This window comes from Neoarthrinium moseri, assembly GCF_022829205.1.
Source record: "Neoarthrinium moseri strain CBS 164.80 chromosome Unknown scaffold112_Wmoseri_CBS_16480, whole genome shotgun sequence".
Classification (NCBI taxonomy): Eukaryota; Fungi; Ascomycota; class Sordariomycetes; order Amphisphaeriales; family Apiosporaceae; genus Neoarthrinium; species Neoarthrinium moseri.
This window is the reverse complement of record NW_026055226.1, coordinates 33,833-55,343: the sequence shown is the minus strand read 5'-3', so window position 1 is coordinate 55,343 and position 21,511 is coordinate 33,833. Positions and strand designations below refer to the sequence as shown.

Genomic DNA, 21,511 nt, shown 5'->3' with positions numbered 1-21,511 from the left:
GTTATATCCTTTTAATCTGGAATAATCAATCAGTGTGGAGAACTGCTCTTTAAACATTACAGAATACCTCAAAGCTGTAAAATTCGGAGCATCGAGCACCAGCTATCAAAAGTCTCTTTCAGAAGGTCTTTCTGGGTCAGCCCTGGATGTGTGTAGCCTCGGTTCTTGAGCCTTCTGAACCGCTATCTGCTTCGTACCCAGGATATTAAAACTGGCCCAGCTGTGATGCAGCAAAAATGCCAAACGTAAGACACATGTCTATATATTTTGCATCTGATAAAAACAGGTAATCTCACGAGCCAAGGTGTTCAACCCTTTCTATATTTGACATTTAAGGAGTGGGTGCGATTTCGTCAGCGTTTTGTGGGACTGAAAGGTGAAACCTAGAACAACTTTTGCTGCTTCGAATCCAGATGAGAAGCGTTGCCTCTGCTACTTCAACGCCACGCGAAGCAACGTTAAGTCGTTGCGTTTTGGCAAGGGTTTTGGGGTTGACAGCATACTAGGAACTTGCTGCAATGGTTCGGCGTAGAACAACCGGGCTTTGACGATCTGTAGTAACAATCACCAAATTTTGGTGTTCTCGAAATATACTTCTTATAATTAGAGCGATCCCGGTTAAATCTAAGATAATGGAAGGACTAACCACTTTTACATGTTGATGCAGATCCCCTTCCTTCGGTCCATGACTTGAAGTAAGCCGAGCTTTCCGAGTAGCTCGCGTGTATGACTCGGCGCTAGTGGGAAGAGACCCGAACAACGCGAAATTCCCGAGATGTCCACGAGTCCACTGTGGCTTAGCTTGATCTAGACTATACTTGACTCGGGAGACCCGCGTTCGCGGGACGGATCTCCGGTCTGAGGAAGCACCCTAAATGCGAGATGAAGCCGAAGTAGAGGGTTATCTGGCTAGTCTTGCATGCGTGTGGAATACCCTTCGCCATGCAATCATGTCGCCGCCATCCGGAGAAGAAAGCCGAAGGAGACTTCCAAAGTCCAAGACTGGGTGTCGGCGGTGCAAGAAGCGCAAGATCAAGGTGACGTCAAGTTTTGTTTCCACTCAACCACCGAATACTGACCGGAACAGTGCGACGAGGGACGGCCATCGTGCCAAAACTGCTTGAAACATGGGGTTGATTGCGATTTTGTCTCGCGAGAAAAAGCCAGCCATACTACGGCTAGCCTACCAGTTATATCCTGCCCCTCGTGTGAAGGCAAATCCGCTGGATTCATCGCGTCCGACCTTGAACTTCTTCATCACTACACTACGTCAGTATGTCTGACACTCTCCTCAGAACCACTAGCACGCAACTTTTGGCGTATCAACATACCACAGATGGGATTCGAGACAAACTACATCCTAAGGGGTATATTGTCACTCTCGGCCCTGCATCTTGCACGCTTCAGGCCAGAGCGCAAGGACTTCTATGTCGCTCAGGCAATCCTCCATCACAACGCGGCATTGGCCACAGCCTCACCGCTGTATCCTAATATCAACGGCGAGAATTGCGTGCCCCTGTTCCTATTTAGCACCATTAACCTGTTCTTCGTTTTTGCCAAGCCGAAAGACCCTACGGATTTTCTCCTTGCGAGTAACCACGCCGTTCCGGATTGGCTCTATCTCTTTCGAGGTGTTCGTGCGGTGCTTCATGCGGAACATGACATGTTACATGCGTCTTCGATATCAGGCATGTTTGAGACTGGAGTGCAAACGCACCGGATCTGGGTTGCTCACACATTCGAAAACGAGGCTTTCCGAGAGCTGGAGGCTAATATAGTCGCGTGTGTTCCTGAAGACTCTCCAAAGCTGGAAGCACTTCTCGATGCTCTGCTCTCGTTAAAACGGAGCTTCTACCTGGTGTACGAAAGCGGTCAAACGGATGAGAACAAGGCTAGGGGTGTCTTTATTTGGTTATTTGCGATTAAAACTGAGTATATCGAGCTGGTGGGGGACGCTGACAGCGAGGCACTATGCATTTTGGCCTTTTTCTGCATCCTTCTGAGACGGTTGGATTTTAATTGGTGGATTGAGGGCTGGGGACTGCACCTCATGGGGCGGATATATGCAATGCTGAATGTCAACTATAGACTGTGGGTGAGGTGGCCTATGGAGGAAATAGGATGGGTACCTGGGTATTAGGATCCTCCACTGCAGTTCACGAAGTGTCCAATATGCCTAGCATTTAATTAGCTGATAACATCTTGTAGAGTGAAGATCAGACGCAGCGTCGAGCTGGCATAGCAATAGATTGGCTCAGGGCAAAGAGCGACTGTTTGGCAACTGGTTGTCTTGATTCGGAAACCCGAGCTGCCGGTGTCTCCCATAGAGGCAGCGTCGGGATAATGCGAGATGTGGGTGGGCCCCTATCTCGATTCTTCGTGGCCCACAAGGCTTGGACAGGAGAGGCTTACGACAGCTTTATACTGAGCCCCCTTTGAATTAAACTCGGTGCAGCAGGTCTCGGGATTCAGTACCCACATCCGGTGTTGAGGGTCATTTCGAGCATGAATCATTCGCATTGTTTAGGCAGCCGATCAGCAAGCTCAGATTCAAAAGCCTTCGTATAAGTACACTGTAGCATTCCAGTCGAGACAATATAGTCAATGACAAGGGACATTCGACCTGCCGTATTTTCACGATTATCGCCCATTAGCAGAGCGCAGGGAATTCGATTCTGATAGACAACGATGGCCAACTTGAATCACTTCGTCTTCTACGACTACCAGCCATCAATGGCTGCGGCTGTCATCTTGATTGTGTTATTTGGGATTTCAGCCGGTTACCATTTATGGCTTTTAGTCAAGAACAGAACGTGGTATTTTATCCCGTTCGTGATAGGCTGTCTCTGTGAGTCAACAGCAAGTTCTCAATCAGTAGCCCGGACATTAGCTAACAGTTTAACTGATAGTTGAGACCGTGGGTTACATTGGGCGGGCCATATCATCTACTGAGTATCCCGACTTCACCCAAAACCCGTACATCATCCAGTCCGTCCTGCTTCTTCTCGGGCCAACACTTTTCGCCGCGTCGATATATATGATCCTGGGTCGACTCGTTGTCTTACTTGAGGCGGGCAACTACTCGATGATCAGGCCAAGATGGCTAACAAAATTCTTCGTGCTGGGGGATGTCTTGTCCTTCTTTGTTCAAGGTGGAGGTAAGCCTTACGTATCCCATTTCGAGACAACAATGTACGCCTTGCGTGGGTGTATGGAACTTACCATGATATACAGGTGGAGGGATCATGACCGCGGCCAAGTCCCAGGATGATGTCCGCCGAGGCGAAAGCATCATTCTTGGCGGGCTGGGCATCCAGATCCTGTTCTTCGGCTTTTTCTGCGTGGTCACCGCCATGTTTCACCGGCGTATACGAAACGAGCCAACAAGCAAGGCTGTCACTGCAGCAGTGCCATGGAAGTCACTGCTCTACGCCCTGTACGCCACCAGTATGCTGATCATGATTCGGTCAATCTATCGCGTTGCAGAGTATGTTGAAGGACGAGGAGGCGAGGTACAGTCGAAGGAGTTCTGGATCTACATCTTCGACTCCCTGCCCATGGTCATTGTTGCACTGCTATTCAACTGGTTACACCCGAGCCGTGTGATTTACCGCTATCCAAGCCTAGAAATGCCGTACCTGATGGAAAGTGGCATCTCTGACAGCCAGCCTCGATCAGGCTATAAATGAACCGAGCGGGGTGGCGCATACGGCTTTGGGGTACCAAATGCCGCAGCTGGAAGCTCTCAGATCTTGAGTGGGCTTTGTGATGGAGAAGAAGATGTGGGATGAACATGTCTGCGCTTGGTATGGACCAGTGTCCATACTGTGTCCAATGGGCTATGGGGTTCAATAGCGATAGAGGGAACAATCCGGACGTAGCGAGGCCCATAATACTATAGTTTAGAGAGTGCCACCACATACGGCTCTAGCATAATAAATCCTGTTTCATCGGATTGGGCATAGTCTTTGGGATGTCCTTTGGATCAGATGAGGGTGTGAGCCAGCGTGCCAGACCCGCAACAGCTAAGCTTTGATCATTACCCAGACTTAAACGACGGCCTTACTAAATCGACACTTTAGAAAATGGTATCAAGTGACGCGGGCTCAATAGACGCATGGCATGAGAGTTACGGGGTCCCTGGGGCTTCTGCTCCTCCGTGCGGAGGGTCTACCAGGCCGATCCTGGAAGTGTACGAGACCTTGTGCATCATTAGGTACATGCATTCAGGAATCAGGCATAGTGAGCTGCTGTTCGAACCCACCGGGCTTCAATTCAAAGACTTCAGAAGTTGAACTCCCCACGTGTGGAGTGGCAGGTATCGATAGTGCCTCTACCACCTGGAGGTCACGGGAGAAGGTTGGTGCATCGGGACCTGGATACGGCGCCGATGATGTCGGGGCTATCCAATCGGCAGGGTGGTCTCAGCCGTGATGGACGGCCGGCGGCAAGACCGGGATGCGAGCGGCAGGGGTCTCGCGTGGACCTCCACCGCTCCAGACACGACCGATTATGGATGGAGCGAGTCTTGCAGTTACGCCGTGCGTACCCAGGGTTCGTAAAATACCTCAAGGCCGCCGTCCGGCCGCGTGCATCGGCAGACCTCTTTGGGGAACTTCTGGATGGGTGCAGCTGACCCGGGAGGACGGCCAGCAATAGGCGGTCTCGGAGTCATGGTCGGTTGCGACGTGATACGTATGACTACACGAAGCCAGGCTTTTGTCGATGGCGTTATGTAAACGATAAGCAATGGCCACGTATGCCTATCCGTTAAGTGACAATGCAGCCGAAGACTACAAATACTTGTCCGTTAAGTGACAACGCAGCCGAAGATCACATAGGCTTTGCCGTTAAGTGACAGTCCAGCCGACGACAATATCTACACCTTGCCATTAACTGGAAAGCCGGGCAGCTTCAGCTCGACATCCCTGGCCCCCCACCAGACAGCCTCAGTCGGAACCTTGGCCCCTTGGACCATCCGTGCTGGCAGCTGGCAAGCCGGCAGGGAAAGCGTCGGGTTCAGGCGGCATAGGGGGGGGCCCTCTCCCCCCGGACATGGCTCACGAGGACCATCAGCTTACCTGGATCACATCCCTACACCGGGTTGCTATACCTCTAAAGGCAGCTGACGGCCATGTCGCCCGCGCTGCGGAGCAGACGTCGTGGGCTGCCAGGGACTGCCTCAAGCTATGTGTCGAGGTCAAACCCATGGCGTTGTGCGCTGCTGCACGAGCTTGACGAGCGTCTCCCAGGGCTGGGTTCTCGGGCTCCTCTGGAAACCTTTAGGTACCTAGGTAGGCACTGGGCGCCCCGTGGTGGCCCCGCCGCCGGCTGTCAGGGAGCCCAGGGCGGCCGGGACAGGCCTCTAGCGCACATGCCAGGCGTTCCATAGTGCCGTCCAAGGCTTGGGAATGACTAAAGCGACCCCACCATCACAAGCAAGAACCTGGGAGCATGGGGGGTTACTAACAAGCCCATTGCCCCTCTGGGAAACAAAAAGGCAAGGCCTCTCTCTAGGTGACCTCGAGATCTCTTGACAAAGCACTCCTCTACAAACCCTCTTGTTTCTTGTCCCAGGTCGATCTGCAGCTCCTTCACTTTCTACAGCTAGCCGGCGCAAACGTAGACAGGCGTCACAGAGCAGAGCCTCTGAGCCCGGTATCCAAGCTGTCGTAGCTCTAGTTTTACTTTTACTTTCGTTTTCTTCTTCGGTTCCCAACGTCCTAGAACCCGCCTCGCAAGAGCGTATCGGACAGGATGAATACTTCCATGGTCCAGTCCAAATTCCTTTCCCACCCTGAGGACATTGGCGTCGTCGCCGTTGGCTTCTCGGGTGGTCAGGTATGCAGCCAGCCCGTCCTGATCAGCCGGTGGTGTGATAGCACAAGTTTGCTTGTTCACAACCCTAGACCCGTGTAGCGACCTCCCAGCTTACCAAGATGGCGTGACAGTGCAAGGCAGGAGTCGACGCTGCGCCCAAGGCCTTGATCGAGTCCGGCCTCCTTACCCAGCTCCGCGACGAGCTCAACTACAAGCTCCACGGCGATGACGAGGTACACCTGTACACCGACCTCGTGCCCAAGGAGGACCCCCCGTACCGCAACATGAAGAACCCCATGGCCGTCAGCAACGTGACCCAGAAGTTGTGCGACCAGGTCTACTCGCACGCCAAGGAGGGTCGCCTGGTGCTGACGCTGGGAGGTGACCACTCCATCGCCATTGGCACCATCGCCGGCTCGGCCAAGGCCATGCGCGAGCGCCTGGGCCGAGAGATTGCCGTCATCTGGGTCGACGCGCACGCCGACATCAACACACCCGAGTCCAGCGACTCGGGCAACGTCCACGGCATGCCTGTGGCCTTTGTCACGGGCTTGGCCAAGGAGAAGAAGCCCGAATACTTTGGCTGGCTGCAGGACGACCACCTGCTGAGCGTCAAGAAGCTGGTGTACATCGGTCTCCGGGACGTGGACCCCGGCGAGAAGAGGATCCTGCGCGAGAACGGCATCAAGGCCTTCAGCATGTTTGACATTGACAAGTGAGTTTACTCCCGATCCCCGAAGCACACGGTGCTGCCCCCAGCGAGGTCCACGGCTGACGGCTTCTGTCTCCTGCCACAGGCACGGTATCGGTCGGGTCGTCGAGATGGCGCTGGCTCACATTGGCAACGACACGCCTATCCATCTATCTTTCGACGTTGATGCGCTGGATCCCATGTGGGCGCCTAGCACGGGCACGCCTGTCCGCGGCGGACTGACGCTCAGAGAAGGCGATTTCATCTGCGAGAGTGTCCATCAGACCGGTAGCCTGGTGGCTGTCGACTTGGTCGAGGTCAACCCCAGCCTGGCAACGGATCACGTAGGGGCATCGGAGACGGTGCGCGCCGGCTGCTCGTTGGTGAGGTGCGCGCTGGGCGAGTCGCTTCTATAAGCGCTGGGTTTGGGCAGAGTGCTGGGAGTATAGACGAATTCGCATGGACAATGGGTCAAGGCACGGAGACACTGGCGTAATACGGGTAGAATCCTTTGATAGACTGTAGGCATCGCCAGGGCAGGCCCAACATGCTGTTCGGATTGGGAATCTAGAATTCTGGAATCTGGAATGACGAATCTCGAATCCCGGCAGCTGTCCCTTTCTGATCTTGCCCCGAGATGTCCACGGGATCGGGCCCTGCCCAGCACTGCCAGATTTGGTTAACCCATTGTACGGGTCAAGTTACCAGCCACCCGATTAGACATAACAGGGCGGGAATGGCGGGCGATCTCAGGAGACGATCCGGCCGACTCCGCCAACGACAGACATCAACTGGGATTGGATGACTGGTAGTCAGATAGCCAAGGTACCTGGGTAGCAGCGAACTTTGCTACCTTGCCAGCTTGCCAGCTTGCCAGCGACAGGAAGCAGGAATGATTGCAACGAACGAGAACTGGGTTAGGGATGGTTAGGGATGGTTGCGGCAAAGACTCAGCCCCAGCCTCGGAGGATTGCTCAACAGACTTCAAGGTTATCTTGGAGGTTGACTGTCTGTCTCGGTCGTTGCCCATGCAGTGAGCTGCCAGTGAACGGCGCAAAGGAATTGTTGGCTGAGGCGCTGCAGCCAGCCATCGACACAATCCGCCCAGCCTGCCGGGGCTAGACAATCCCTGTGAGGGCCTCTGCAGACCCGTTGAAATTGCTGCGCTCCCGCCAGACCCCCGACCCCCAACCCCAGCCCACACGACGCGATGCGCTGCGCTGCGCGATCTGACACCAGGGATCATCTCACGCCGTAGTTGGCGTTGTGTTTGCGACGGGATCAGAAGCCCTGTCATCAAGAAGGCCTTCTGCAGCCCTTGCCATTGCCAATGCCCCCCGAATACACAGCATTCGTCGGTCCTCGAGAATTGTGATTCTGATCCCAAGCTACATATGCAACATTGGATACCTGGTGAATACCACCCAGCGACGACCCGCGACACCAAGCCCTTCGACCCCCCTGGCCACCGCCAGTTCACCCGCGACTCCACAACCCGGACTGTCGCGGGGCTCTTTTGCATGCGTGCGCTGCGTCCCCCGGCGCATCAGAGCCCGACTCCCAATCAATCCCCAGCCGCCAACGCAAGCTCGTGAGTTGGCATCCAGGCGAGCCTGCTTCTCCTTGCGCGTCGAGGCTCGTGATCGGGCTGCTTTGGTCTGTCACTGTACATCTTGGACGGCGTGCCCTGGACTCGAGCCCGACATTTATTTATTCGCGACCCAATCCCCTCGGTTCGCAATCGACCTGCGCGCACTTCGTGCCCACCGCCCTTGCACCACGCGTATAAAGAGGCGACACCCTCTGTGGTGGTACTGCGATTACACCCGAGACGGGGCTAGGTGGAAAGCCTTCAGAAGCACCCAGGTCTTGTCTTGGGCGGTCGAGATACCCAGTTCCAGCGCCCCTGCCGACGGTATCGCGAGAACGAGCCATCCTACCATTACAGATTGGTGTCGCGCACATATATACTATACACACCATGGCATCGACAGTCACTACCGGAACGGGCTCGCTCATCTACGAACGGCGGGTGGCCCGGATCCACAAGTACCACTGGCCGGCCGTGCAATTGAACGTCTGGATGCTCATCATGCTGATCGCATCGTGCACTATCATCGGTATATTCGCGACATTCGTCGGCCAACAGCAGACGCTCGGCCTGTACATTCCCTGGTACGTATACTCCCGAACGTCTTATCCGCTGGGCCAGAGCGAGAGCTGATGAACAAATTTGCACAGGTACTTCCCTTACATCATCACGGTCGCGGGACTCACGATAGTCTTCATTGGCATCCTTCTGTGGCTCATATCGCAACGCCGTCTGCTCCCATCCATCGTCATACTGGGGGCCTTCATGTTCTTCGTGCTGTGGATGGTAGGGCTCATTGTCGTCAGCATAGAGCTCTGGGGCCCAACAGGCTCCGTCAATTCAAATTGCAACATGCTCGTTTTCAGCAAAGACCCAAACAGCCTCGATACCACAGGGAGACTGGCGTGGTTGGAGCAGAAGAGTATCTGTAAGCCCGGCCTCCCATGTTGCTTTGGTAGGAGTGACACTGACTAATCCGGCACATCCAGGTCAATCTTGGCAAGCTGCGTGGTCCTTTGCCCTGATAGGCGTGTTGTTTCTGCTTTGGATTGTCATCATGGCTATTCAAGTCTTTTACGACTCATGATAACAGATGCACTCGAGGCAGCTCGCCATGTTGCCGAGGAGAAAAACGCAGTGCTTAACAAAGATTGTATGGTTTACGAGGCGATCATGTATTGGCATACAGGGCGTTGGGGCTGTTTCCGCAGGAGGATACGAGGGTTCAGTTTTGTGATTGGAGCTATCGTTCACATTGGCTGTGCTGTGGAACATTATCACAAAGTATGGTATTTGGTGTTTATCGTAAGTCATTACTATCTTCTAATACATTGCTCTTGACGTAAGCGTGATTATATCCACCCAGCAGAGTGCTTGAACGCGCTTGGGCTGGGGTAAGGCTTTCGACGGCAAGGCTAATTTGAGATCTTGGGATTGACCTTCTTGCTGTTCGGAATTAGTCAGTCCACGCATGCGCGCCTTCAGAACCAGAACGCTTACCCAGTCGTCTTCTCGTAAAATCCGCGCACACCATCTGTGATTTTCTCTCGGTTTGACTCTGACACTTGCGAATCATGTCCTGTTTTCTTCAGAATGCCACCGAAAACTGTTACAGTTAGCCTTACTCCGCCATGGTGACGTAGCTGTCATTAAAACATACCCTTATCGCCAATGTCTGGCTTGTTGCCACTCTGGGTGGTGGTGGTGGTGGTGGCCGGCTTGCTGCTGCTACCGCCAGTGAACTTGTTGAGCATATCCATGGTGAATGAGGAATAGGTTTGGAAAGGAATATATAGTGGAAAATACGTAATTGGCGTTGCTCTTAAGAGGAAGACTGCAAAGTATGGCCGACCACAAGCGAGGGCAAGTTGGATATATATATATATATATATATGAATTCTAACCGTCAGGGGAGCTAAAGGAAGACGTGAGGATTGGTTCCCTCCCAGATAGTTGGCATTAGCGCCTCTGGCGATAAGGAACCGACTTTCGTCATGGCATGTTATGATCTTGCTGTTGGAACTGCGCCCGGCTCGCTGCCTTTGCCAAGATCTAGTCCGAGAAGAGCGTCAGGGTCCAGAGTTTCTGTCTGTAACAGGGTACGTCCAGTGCTTAGGGACCCGATCCGTTGGACGCTAACTACGTCACAAGCCCCGCCCCCTGCAACGTTAATTGGTCTGACGACAGACCCAAACCTACAGTGAGACCTGGCCCGCTGCCTGGCTTGTTCTGGATCCTGCAGCCGTCTGTTAGGAATTCGAATGCTTGGATCTAGAACAGGTTTCTAAGTAGAATAAATTCCTTGCCGTGTTTCTTATTGACCAGTCACAGCCAGGGTGTCCGGCAGTTGAGCACGGTTTAGCGCATACTCATGCGCCTCGTTCTAGGTTCTCTTGGAAGCACCTTGTCACCATGCTACCGGTTTTGGCAGCGGCCAACCGGGTTGATAAGTAGCTTGAGTAGTAGTTGACTGCATTGAATGCACCTAAGAAGGATTTTCCTAAAAGATTATCTAGACCCATTCGCGTATCATCAGGATGTGCCCATACCCGACCAGGCTCTTCATTCCTTGCTACTTACAAACCAAACAAACTTATAAGTTGCCGAAGATTTTGCTCTTTACCGGCTCATTGTCGCAACTACGACTGCGTTCTAATATAACACGTTCCCAGCATTTTGCCCACCTATAATTAATGAGGACGGAAATCTTCCAATCGAGCCCGCCCATCATCCAGTATCCTGAAAGGTTCACCATCAGAAGACCCGTGGCTATATTTACTTCCCTCAAGAATCCAGCCGTTGTCCAGTCTTTTCAGTGCTACAGCCCAATTGCGGCTCCAAAGCAGGCACTGTCCACCACCTTGACGAATACTGGCTGGGGCCAAAGCTAGGCGTCCGCGTTCGGTCCTAATCACGACTCTGTCACCCAACCCTTCAAGGCTACTGAACACGCGAGCATCGTGAACTGTGTAGTTGCTGGCCGTAGCCTCAAATGGCTTGTCGTGCAGACCAGCAATGTCCTGGGCCGTTGGATGCGTATTATTGCGCTCAAGCAGTTCCTGCACTTCGGAGACAGGGGTGAGGTTGGGGGACCTAAGCCACGCTATCACAGTGAGGGTTTTGCTATAGATCATGCCCATTAAGCTAAGCTAACTTGGTGGGATTGTTCTGGGATATTGTCTTAATTGATACATAATGCGTCGATCTGTGAAGGTAGTTGGCTCATATCTTGCAAGCGGGCTTTTGAAACTGTCATAGGGCGGATGCGAGATTTGTGGTAACTGCTAAAGCTTGTTCGTTTACCAGACCTCTGACTGTGATGTATGAATCACCTCAGACATAAGAAGCCGCTGCGTATTTGGCGCCGGGTGCTAGAGCCGCTTCATCGACTTTATGAAAGTTGACCGCCTGGTCACCACAGAAAGCGATGCGGGCGATTGGGTGCTCGGCCAGCGCGATCATTCGGTATGTACATACACGCTTCCAGTAGATGCGATCCATCAGCTATGTTAGAGCACTCCAAACTTCGTTGCACAGATGTCTGATGGATTCTCTGGTGCAAGTTTGGCCGCTGCTTTGACTACGTAGACTCTTCTTTTGTGAGTGGCGTATGAATTTTGATAGTCGCCGAGCTTCTTTGTATTACAGGTCGATGCGTTTCTCGTCATCCGGTCCGAGCCAGCTCAGGACAGCTGACGGTTGTGCGTAAATCAAGCCAAACAGGCTGACTTAAGAGGAGCCTTTTGGTGCAATAATCTGATCGATGTAGATGGCATTGATCCAGAAGCGCCACCTCTCGTCGAATCGCTCTTTGCACAAGTCCTAGAGTCCTTCAGCAAGGTTTACTGTAGCCAGCAGTGAAATCACGTTCGCTCGAATCTCAGTGTTCATGCACGCCTTGCCCCAGACATAGCAGAGCGCATTTTAGGGTAAATATGGCTCGAGTTCGGCTAGAGAGATGTAATACACAAGCGGCAGGAATATGTGTGAGACTGAAAATCTTACTGCAGAGCATACTGGTGACTTTCAAGTTGGAAAGGCATAGATAGTCTCGAGCACCGCCGAAGCGCCCTGTGTAGCTGCAGTCTGATAGCAAGCCGGTCTGTGCATTTACTCGTAACAGGTCGCCAATGGGCGATATCCACCGCCGCGTAGCTTGCCCTATGATAAATAATTGCACGTAACTGCATATGCAGAACAGTTTCTGACGGTATCCCACTGGGCGGATAGAGAATGTTTCAGGGGGGAGCCTGACTTTAACCTCGATATTACGCATGCGCAAGGCCAAGATGCAACTGTAAAAAAGTGTGTATTAATAATTCTATAGTTGGCTCCAGCCCGGGAACGCCTGGTATAATGTCGGCCCTCTGTGTTGCCCACCTCGAACCGGGTTTGCCGCACGCTGCGTATGCAGTATGGAATCACGATCCAACGCGCCAGACCCCTATCCGACCATGTTCGTACATAGCCCTGGTATGTGGATGTGTCCACTGGGCCAGGGGAACATCAGACACAACCATTATCGGAGGACTTTCTCTTCACTCATAAGCATGGCAACCCAATCGCCATCCAGACGCCGCGTATAGTACAGTTATGTACATGGCCAACGTAATGTCATGTCGGCGTTCGTTCTTTCCCCTAGTATGTAATATGCAGTCGCCCAAAACCTTGTAACTCCGATAGCCCTGGTTCTCACAAAAGATCTTCGACCCAGCCCATTTTCTCGCGTCGCTCGTCCGAGATACGAGCGTACTCGAGAAGCAAGCGGAGAACGTATATTTGCATGTCCTCCTTGCGCAGAACCCTTTCGGCCCATTCCTTGCCATCCATGGCAATCTTCTTGGCTTGAGCATCGTGGGCCAACACCTTGTCCTCGTACCCGAGGAAGTATTCCATGATACCATAGTAATCCAGGAAGCGGTTGTCCATTGGGACAAAGTGTTTCCACGCGACAAGGCGGCTGTCGTGCCATTCGCGCCACATGGTGCTCTTGATGGGCAAAGACGTGCTTCTGAGGAATCCGAGGTATCTCCCTGAGAAGGAGTTGCCGTCAATATCAGGCAGGTACTTGTAGTCAAACTGCTCAGCGAGGGTACGGCCGAGGACTAGGTCGTAGTAGAAGTTGGTGTAGAGGCAGTGGCCGCCCTTCTGCTTTAAGCTCTCGTCAAGCTTCTCATCGCATGCGAGATCAGTGACGCCTACATCAGCAAACTTGGACAGCCACTGCGCGAGCCTGCCGTCTTTCTGAGCTGCGACGCGGTCGGCGCCGGTGGGCAAGGCGAAGTTCAAGGGAGCTTCCTTCCCCGACTCGGCGAGGGCTAGCTTTGTGGCGTTGTTCATGGATGCGAAACGGTGGCGCTGGAAACCTTTCCAGTTCTTCTCCGTGTTGTGTCCTCCCGTCGCAACACCGCGCCAGATCAGGTCGCCGACCTTCTCCTCCCAGGGAGCACCGTGGTAGCCCCCGCCAGTGAATCTCTCCTCCTCATTCCAGTACATGGGGGCAGGCAAGAGGATCTCGTTGTTCGTAGCCAGCTTGCTCCCGCCGAACATGGGAAAGAGGATCTTGGTAGCCGACGTCGTCAGAGGTTTGATGAAGATGCCCTCGAGCCCCTGAAGATCAGGCTGGTGACAGAACTGGGTCGACATCGTGTAGTTGGACACGAACCCCTGATACTGATGGGGGCTAGCGTACGAGGGAGAGAACGCCGGGGTCGTGTCAAACGTCTTCAAGGTGCTGGAGGTACGAGCTAGACTGTCGGGTGAGCAGCCGCGGCGAATAATCTGCCAGTATGGTTCTATAGAAGGGGGCACATGTCAGCTTCTTATCCAGCGCATAGCAACTGCGAGTGAGGAATGGAGGCTCATACCAGTGTCTTCCCACTTGACCTTCCTAGTGGCTGGGGTCTTGTAGCCCTCCTTGACGCTCGGCAGCGTGTCAAAGCTGCTGATGACATCCTTTACCGGGTGAAGCTGGCGTGTTGCCTTCTCCTTTTCCATGTAGCCGCTGATGTCCTCCCAGGGCACCACCAGACGGGGCTCGTCCATGGCGTTCAGGGCGATGTCCATGTCAGGCAGGTGCTCCTCGACCGTCTTGATCATGTCGAGCCAGATCTGGGTCCAAAACCAGTCGCTCTGGGCGCTCGCGTTGCCGTTGCGCACGTTGATGGTCATCTCAAAATCCCAGGCCTCCTTGCGCATGACGTGCGGGTCCAGACCCCAGAAGGGGTTCAGATCGTGGTAGATCTGGTCCCAAAAGTCCTCGACCATGACGGCGTTGTGCGTCTTGGCGAACTCGAACCAGGCTTTGAAGCCGGGCGGTGGGTGTCGGCCGCGTCGCTTGCGGTATGCGGCAGCAGCCTCCTGGAGCGTGTTCGATTCGCGGGACATGATCTCAGCGAAGTCGACCTCGGCAACTTTGATCAAGGAGTCAATGGGGTGGACGGTGGATGCGTGCGGGGGCCCATCCTGGCCATGGGAAGCAGGTGGTGTCTTATCGTTGCCGGTCGGTTCGTGCTCGAGGGGCTTCTCGTCGTCAACTTGGTAGGACGGCTTCTCCTTCTCTCCTGGCGTATACATGATCTGGTGGTCTTCGTGGGCCGGGGCCGGGGCCGGGGCCGCGCCGCTGCCGCCGGCTGTGACATGGGTCGTCGGGGCATCGGCGCCCGTTCTCGAGAGGTAGTAGAGCAGGTATATCAGGAGGGCGGCCGGGAGGATGTATCGGACCAGGTGGGAGGGCCGCCGCGGGGGGAACGCCGGCGAGCGCATCATGGGGCAAGAACGACCGGCGGACGGCGCCACGACGTCGTCTGGAAGTGGGGGTGGACGGAAGACTGCCGAGGCGTTGGTGGGCAGGTGGGAAGACGGGCCTGCGAACGAGCAAGCAGGCAGAGCACAGGGTTGTCCGTCTGCGGTCGTGCAAGACAGCTGAAGGGGCCTGCGCAAGATCCGAACTCAATCCGCAAGCCACACGAAACGCCCGAGATGAAGTTGGCTCGTTGGTCGTGGCCGTGGTTGCTGGCGTGGACGCAGTCGCAATCGCAGTCACAGCCGCAGTCCTGAGGATGGATGGAGTGGACAAAGGAAATAAGTTAAGGGTAAGCAGAGGTTCCTGGCGAAGGGAAAACTCAAAGGGGACGGGCTAACGGGACGGGCAGAAAAGAGGCCAGGCTACCTGGGGCCGTCGATGCTTGGCTGAGGTTCAAGGCCTGCTGCTGACGATAGACGGGCGTGCCTATGCATGCGTGCGTGTGAGCTTGCCCGGGAGCCTTGCCTGTCTGCGAGTCCCTCGTCTCTTTTTCTCTGTGCTCGCTCGCTCGCTCACGTCAAAAGACCCGCTCGGCTCCTTCAGCCGCCACCTGGGCAGCTGGGTCGGATTGGACCGTGTATAATTAGAAGGTCGTACAGGCCACAGCGAGACTGGGGGAGCCGCCGGATTCGGGATGGCGTTGGATTTGGCGTCTTTGTGAGTGGGTGGGTTGGGTTGGTGGGTGACAAAGTGAGCGGGCGAGGGAGATGGGCGCGGATGGACGAGTCGAATCCATGGATGGGGGCGCGGCTTTCAGGTCCTGGACGAGCTGCAACAGCAGGCTGTCTCCAGGAGCCGACCCCCGGCCCCGGTGTACTGTACTCTCGCGTTTGGCAGCAGATTGCATCGAAATGGGGGGTGTGGGTATTCGGCATGCAGACGCTCACTTGTCTGTTCGGTGCACAGGCTCGACAGGTAGCTAGCTATAGGTACAGGTAATATGTATAGGTATAGGTAGGCAGACGGGTAGCTACATTGGTATCATATACTCTTGTTCCAGTTGATTCCGTCCCGTCTTGCCTACAGTGTCCTTTTCCACGGTGCTGCCGGCACAGCCGGGCAGCTGGGGCAATGCGTCGGCTGCAATATTGGCCGGAAATAGGCACGCCTTCTCCCCTGCCCTGCCCTGCTGGCAGGCTGATCGGCTGGCAGGTTGTCCAGGCGCGCAATGCAGATTGGCACCCGGAGGATTGGGAGAGAGACTGCCCAGGTGGGACAGTGGGACGGGGGAATGGGGAGGCTTCCAAGATTGGAGGTTAGGGCTAAAAAGGGCAGTGTTAGCGTCCCGACGTCCGGGGGCTGGCCTCGTTTAATTAGCGGGGCAAGCCACCCACGGATCAGCGTCCAAGGGCCAAGGGCTAATGCACCCCCAGGACCCGCTGATGACCGCTGAAGATTTCCACTTGAGCCACTGTCTTGAGCTCCCCGACACCAAAAATGCCTCCCCCTTTTGTGACGACGACCAACGAACAGGTTGCAGCCACCCCCAGAGATTCCCGAGGTCGCTTCGGGGTGCCATGCCAATAGTGCCAGCGCCCATCCATCCTCCTGACAATCATGATGATGATGATGTCTTCTTGATCTCCCTTTCCGACCGCCCTGCAATCCAAGGTGGCTTGACCGGTTAGCTTCTTGAGTATCGTAGCACGTTGCGGATGCTCCCAATTACCCAGCGCTCGAATGATTATTACCCTCTCTGTGTAAGCTCGACAGCCAGTCCCGTTGGATGCAGGCCATGACAGTGACCTGGGCCGCGGGGGCAAGCATCCTAGCGTATGATTCTGCGAGCGCGATGGAAGCGTCCCTACCGTGTACTTCGTACCTACCTTTACTTGAGTTGGCAGTGACACGTTCATGCCAGGAGGTTTATAGTACACCGTGTTAGTCCGCGGTGGCTGCCGGTCCGCGATGATCAGCGGAATCGACCCATGTAATGCTGACCTTGCGCAGTGCAGTTCAGAACGCATCCTTGTGTTGCGCTCATGCAGACCTGCAAGTTCAAATGCCACTTACAATGTAACACTATTGGAGCCTCACGATCATCCCAGACACGTTTCAGTCACACAGTCTGTCTCTGGCGGGCCGAGGCCTGCACTTTGGACGAGACACATTCTGGGGGAAATGTCTCTCTGCCACGGCAAGACATGTCTCTGAAATTTCGCGGCATCTGTCAAGGTAAGCTCCCAGAAGTATCTAGGCGGCCTTATCGACGGCCAGACTTGCCAGGCTAGCCTTACATCGTAGCTGCTGATCTCAGCACCGACCTAGTAGAACAAGTGCCCAGAGTCTGTACCACCATCCAAGTCAACCCGTGCTTGAGGAGTGCTGATGCCCAATCGGACACACGAGCCGAGAAACAGAGGCTCAGCATCCGGTTATAGCTGTAACCCAAGATAAAGGACACAAAATTCCTTGCCAGTTGCGGGTCAGCAGGCTGAGGAGCTCGTTTCTGCTCCGTTGCTCCCCTTCCTCGTTACTCTGCCTGCTCCCGATGGAATGGCCCACTCCTCCGTAACCATTTGGGAGGGGAAACAAGGAGGGAAAAAGAGCAAAAGACGAGTTGCTGGTTCGTTGTCACCGCCCATTTTGAGAGCTCTACAGAAAGTTTCCGTGTAGTCTTGTTGGGTTATTGCTATCGCATCTACGTATAGGTACACGTATATATATATATATATATATACACAGATATATCTTACACGAGCTCAGCTGGTGCAGGTCTCCTGGAGATGATGCTGAGCCAAGCTATTCCATCAGTAGTTTGCAGTTCCACCGCTGCTAGTATCATAGTCGCTGTCTCCATCATCCTGAGATCGGGACACAAGCTCCGGGAAGGTCGGCTGAAAGGGCCATTCGCTCCAATGATGTAGGAGCTCCTCCCATTGGGTAGGATTCAGTAACCTCACCGACAGCTGTGCGTGTTTCGTTTTCACGTTGACACCGCCTTGCGCCGGGTCGCGGAAGCTCGGGCACCGTGGAATGATGTAGTCCGCAGCTCCCGGCCAGACGGCATCCAGCGCCCGATCGATGGGCTGGGTGGGTGTACCCCAGAGCAGCCGCATGATCAGCTCGGCAGCTTCGCCATTGTGAGCCGACCCCGGGCCCATGTGTCGCATTATTCGATTGATCGGTTTGGGCTGGATGTCAAGAAGACAGCACTCCACGTTGGGGTAAAACTCCTGGGGAGATGCAATTAACGGCTCTATCGCTCGCCGGTCCCAATGCATCACAGGCTCTGGCTGGCGCCAAATGTGCAGGTTGTCTTTGGCCGTTCCAAAGTCCGACGCGTTTACCTGCGTCGTGCGGCTCAAGAGATCGTCGAACCGCGCCTCGAGAGCCTCGCATTCCTCAGCCGGGCGGCCGGCCTCTCTCATCGCAGTTGCGTCGTCGATCATTTTTTGCAGATCGTGGATGAACTGGAATCTCCGAACATCTCCATTGAATCGCCATTGGGACTTCTGTCTCTTGTTGAACTCCTCCGTGCCGACCTTGATATCGGCACTCAGCGGTAACTCGAGGAGGCTGCTATAGGCACGCTCAATACTGGAAGGCACGCTGCCTGGAACAACTGGCCTGTTTTGCTCCAAGTCGGCCATCGCCGTTTTGAGGGCTTCCGACATTCTTCCCTCCGGGGTTGTGATGCCTGCTTCCTGCATCCTCTTTAGCGTAGCCAGCGCGCTGGCACGATCTATCGTGCTGTCCCTGGCGAAAACGCTGGAGTCACGGCCGTCGTAGCCGACTACCTCGTGAACCCAGTCGCAGAGAAGCTCGGTTTCATTCGCCTGTCGTCTTCGCCGCTGCATGACACGGGGCAGGATGCCGGCCTTGTCTTCACGGCGTACCCACACCAGCATGCGCACTTGCCCATACTTCTGAAACAGGCCGCTGGACTTGATCGAGTCGACAAACTGGTGAAGCACGAGCAGCGCGACCGAATCAAACCCGACAAACTTTTTCTTGGGGTAGAATGCGAGGTTGCATGTCACGAGCAGCGTATCGTTCCTCTGGTTTGCCTCCTCCGACTTGCGATCGACCAGCTTCTGGTGTGGCAGAAACTCGGGGGTTAAGACCGCATCGAGTTCCTTCCAGACGATGCCAGATTTGGGCACCAGAGTCGCTTCTGGGGAGTCGAGCAATGGCTGCAGGAACGGCCGGTAGAGCTTCGTGTCCGGTTCCATCAGGATGTGCGTACGTGGCTCTAAGAACTCATTCAGCTTGCGGCTCCATAGGCCAGCACCAGGGTATACGTCCACAAGATCGCATCCTTTGTGCCGTTCGAGAGATTTGGCAAGGTACGAGATGGTATCGTCGCAAAGTTTCTCGCTCACGATGTTGACACGAGCTTTGTCGCCTGTCAGCCTCTCCTTACTCCGTTGGGCTGTCCTCCCACCCAACCGTGGCCGTGGTGCCGCGGTCTGTGGGCTGTGTCGAGCTTCCCGAGCTTCCCAGAAGTTCAGATCCCTCAAGTGCTCGGCTAAGGGAGACGTGGCCTGCAATAGACGTGGTTCGAGGCGCTCGGTCGCCGCACCGCGGCGAATGATCAGTCGAGGGCGAACATTCCGTAGGCAGGGCCGCAGCAGAGACGGCATGCGCAAAGGAGTGACTCGAGTTGGACGCATCCGGGGATCTTGCTGGAGATGGGAGCGGGGGCCCAACCTTTGACTCTGAAAAAGCCTGCAGTTGTCGAATGCGATCAGCTCTCATGCATGTGTTCCGTACCTATGTCATTAGCGTGTTGATAAAACCAGGGTCCAAACGCAGGTCCGGAACTTTTTCTGCCAGCCCTCACCGCTCGGGCTCGGCAGCCGGGGTTTTCATTCGTCCTTGTGGCGCGGATTACCGTAGTGAATGCCCCCTAGCATAGCGCTCCGTGCTCGGCCAACTGCTCGGAAGTTCCCGACGACCACGACCACCAGGCCGGCCGCCGACGCAGTCTTTGGGAAGTCAGAGAGACAACCCTTGTTCCTGATAATCCTGAACAGTTGTCCTATGATCACATCGCACCTTCTCGCCGCAGGGCACTGCACCAAAGATGGCGGTCGACCTGCAGAGCTTGGATGCGCATGAGCAACCTTCAGATGAGCTCAGGGCCCTCTGGAAGTCATATCAAAAGACCGATCATGCGGCTTTTGTAGGCCACCCAGACATAGATGAACTCCCCGCAAGGGATGCCGAAGATCTCGGCGAGTTTCGCCTGTCCGGCCGCATACCCTCGGAAGAAGTCCGGCGGGCATTGCAGATGATTGGAGGCGCCGAGTGGGAACCGGACGGTGATGTGTCGGATGCGCCCTTGTTCCACCACCCCATCCTCCCTGGGCTCCTTCTTGCGCCGGGCCTGATACCACCCTCGACACAGAAGACACTGTTGTCTCGCATGGTCCACCGAGACCTCAGTAACCCCACACATCAGACAAATCTTCACCTTCATTACGACCTCCCCTATTTAGAAGCACACGAGGACAGCTCCTTCTTTTCGCTTCCGCCGGAGTCGGACATCAAATTCGTCCCCAAGGATCCCACTGTGCACAAACCTTTGTCCATCAAGCAGGTTATGGAACGCAAGCTCAGCTGGGTCACTCTTGGGGGACAATATGACTGGACCAACCGCGTATATCCGGAGCAGGGTCCACCAAACTTCCCACATGATATCGCTGGCTTCCTCCAGACACTGTTTCCAGCAACTCTGGCCCAAGCTGCTATCGTCAACTTCTACAGTCCGGGAGATACAATGATGATGCACCGTGACGTCAGCGAGGAGACGAACAAGGGGCTCGTAAGTCTCAGTATCGGCTGTGATGCGCTGTTCATGATTGCCCCCAATACTGGCGAGAGTCCCTCATCAGAGAGTAATGATCCCCTTACGAGAAAACCATATCTTCTTCTTCGTCTGCGCTCGGGCGATGCTATATATATGTCGGAGGAATCGCGCTACGCATGGCATGGCGTACCGAAGGTGCTCAAGGGGACCTGCCCAGACTATCTAGCGGATTGGCCCGCTGAGGATGGCAAATATGAGAGCTGGAAAGGTTGGATGCGGAATAAGAGGATAAACCTCAATGTAAGGCAAATGAGAGACTGAGGATCTAGAATAGTCAAATGAGCAACGCCGAAGAGTACCAAAGAGCATAGGATAAGTGAAAAGGCCATACCATCCATCTTCTTGGAATGAACTGTTGGAGAATCACACGGTGCAAACTAGCCTCCCAAAAGGGCTATATACATTCCAATGTGGTTCCGAATTCCCCGGGTGGCACGACGTGACTTAAACATGCCAACTACTTGTATATAGAAAGGTTCATGGATGTGCAGCCTGATTCAAAGTACTGCAGATGCGCGCTAAGTGGCCTTTCATAATGCATTATAAGATGGTGACTTTCTCTACTCATAGCCTGTACGTTGGAACAGTTGTTCTTCAGTCCTACTCTCTATCCACTCAAATCCACTGTAGCCGCCGTCTCAATGACCATGATAGTTACACGAGACTACTATGAAGTGAATGATGCTCCTGCAGGGCTCATAGTACTCTGCTTAAGATAGACCGCCGTGGTTGCTGATGCATTTTGACTCTTGCCTATACAGGTTCCTACTGACAAATCCAACAGAAGGA

General features: G+C 54.4%; 8 protein-coding genes across 8 annotated transcripts; 5 read left to right on the top strand and 3 right to left on the bottom strand.

Annotated features, from left to right (window-relative positions):
- Positions 1–950: 950 nt before the first annotated feature.
- JN550_013352 (uncharacterized protein) lies at positions 951–2,242 on the top strand (the record flags this gene model as incomplete). Its single annotated transcript, XM_049311930.1, has 3 exons — positions 951–1,086; positions 1,296–2,091; positions 2,209–2,242. 3 exons carry the CDS (start codon positions 951–953, stop codon positions 2,240–2,242), a joined length of 966 nt encoding a protein of 321 aa, XP_049164687.1.
- A 446-nt stretch (positions 2,243–2,688) lies between these two features.
- On the top strand, positions 2,689–3,689 carry JN550_013351 (uncharacterized protein; the record flags this gene model as incomplete). The annotated part of the gene is made up of 3 exons (XM_049311929.1): positions 2,689–2,848; positions 2,910–3,158; positions 3,235–3,689. The coding sequence occupies 3 exons, from the start codon at positions 2,689–2,691 to the stop codon at positions 3,687–3,689; spliced, it is 864 nt and encodes a 287-aa protein (XP_049164686.1).
- A 2,068-nt stretch (positions 3,690–5,757) lies between these two features.
- Positions 5,758–6,927, top strand: JN550_013350 (uncharacterized protein; the record flags this gene model as incomplete). Its single annotated transcript, XM_049311928.1, has 3 exons — positions 5,758–5,841; positions 5,952–6,535; positions 6,618–6,927. 3 exons carry the CDS (start codon positions 5,758–5,760, stop codon positions 6,925–6,927), a joined length of 978 nt encoding a protein of 325 aa, XP_049164685.1.
- Positions 6,928–8,492: 1,565 nt separating this feature from the next.
- JN550_013349 (uncharacterized protein) lies at positions 8,493–9,189 on the top strand (the record flags this gene model as incomplete). Its single annotated transcript, XM_049311927.1, has 3 exons — positions 8,493–8,686; positions 8,753–9,030; positions 9,092–9,189. 3 exons carry the CDS (start codon positions 8,493–8,495, stop codon positions 9,187–9,189), a joined length of 570 nt encoding a protein of 189 aa, XP_049164684.1.
- Positions 9,190–9,517: 328 nt separating this feature from the next.
- Positions 9,518–9,862, bottom strand: JN550_013348 (uncharacterized protein; the record flags this gene model as incomplete). Its single annotated transcript, XM_049311925.1, has 3 exons — positions 9,518–9,548; positions 9,603–9,708; positions 9,763–9,862. The coding sequence occupies 3 exons, from the start codon at positions 9,860–9,862 to the stop codon at positions 9,518–9,520; spliced, it is 237 nt and encodes a 78-aa protein (XP_049164683.1).
- A 2,932-nt stretch (positions 9,863–12,794) lies between these two features.
- JN550_013347 (uncharacterized protein) lies at positions 12,795–14,867 on the bottom strand (the record flags this gene model as incomplete). Its single annotated transcript, XM_049311924.1, has 2 exons — positions 12,795–13,897; positions 13,970–14,867. The coding sequence occupies 2 exons, from the start codon at positions 14,865–14,867 to the stop codon at positions 12,795–12,797; spliced, it is 2,001 nt and encodes a 666-aa protein (XP_049164682.1).
- Positions 14,868–17,657: 2,790 nt separating this feature from the next.
- JN550_013346 (uncharacterized protein) lies at positions 17,658–19,523 on the bottom strand (the record flags this gene model as incomplete). Its single annotated transcript, XM_049311923.1, has 1 exon — positions 17,658–19,523. The coding sequence occupies one exon, from the start codon at positions 19,521–19,523 to the stop codon at positions 17,658–17,660; it is 1,866 nt and encodes a 621-aa protein (XP_049164681.1).
- Positions 19,524–19,936: 413 nt separating this feature from the next.
- Positions 19,937–20,983, top strand: JN550_013345 (uncharacterized protein; the record flags this gene model as incomplete). The annotated part of the gene is made up of 1 exon (XM_049311922.1): positions 19,937–20,983. One exon carries the CDS (start codon positions 19,937–19,939, stop codon positions 20,981–20,983), a length of 1,047 nt encoding a protein of 348 aa, XP_049164680.1.
- Positions 20,984–21,511: the final 528 nt, after the last annotated feature.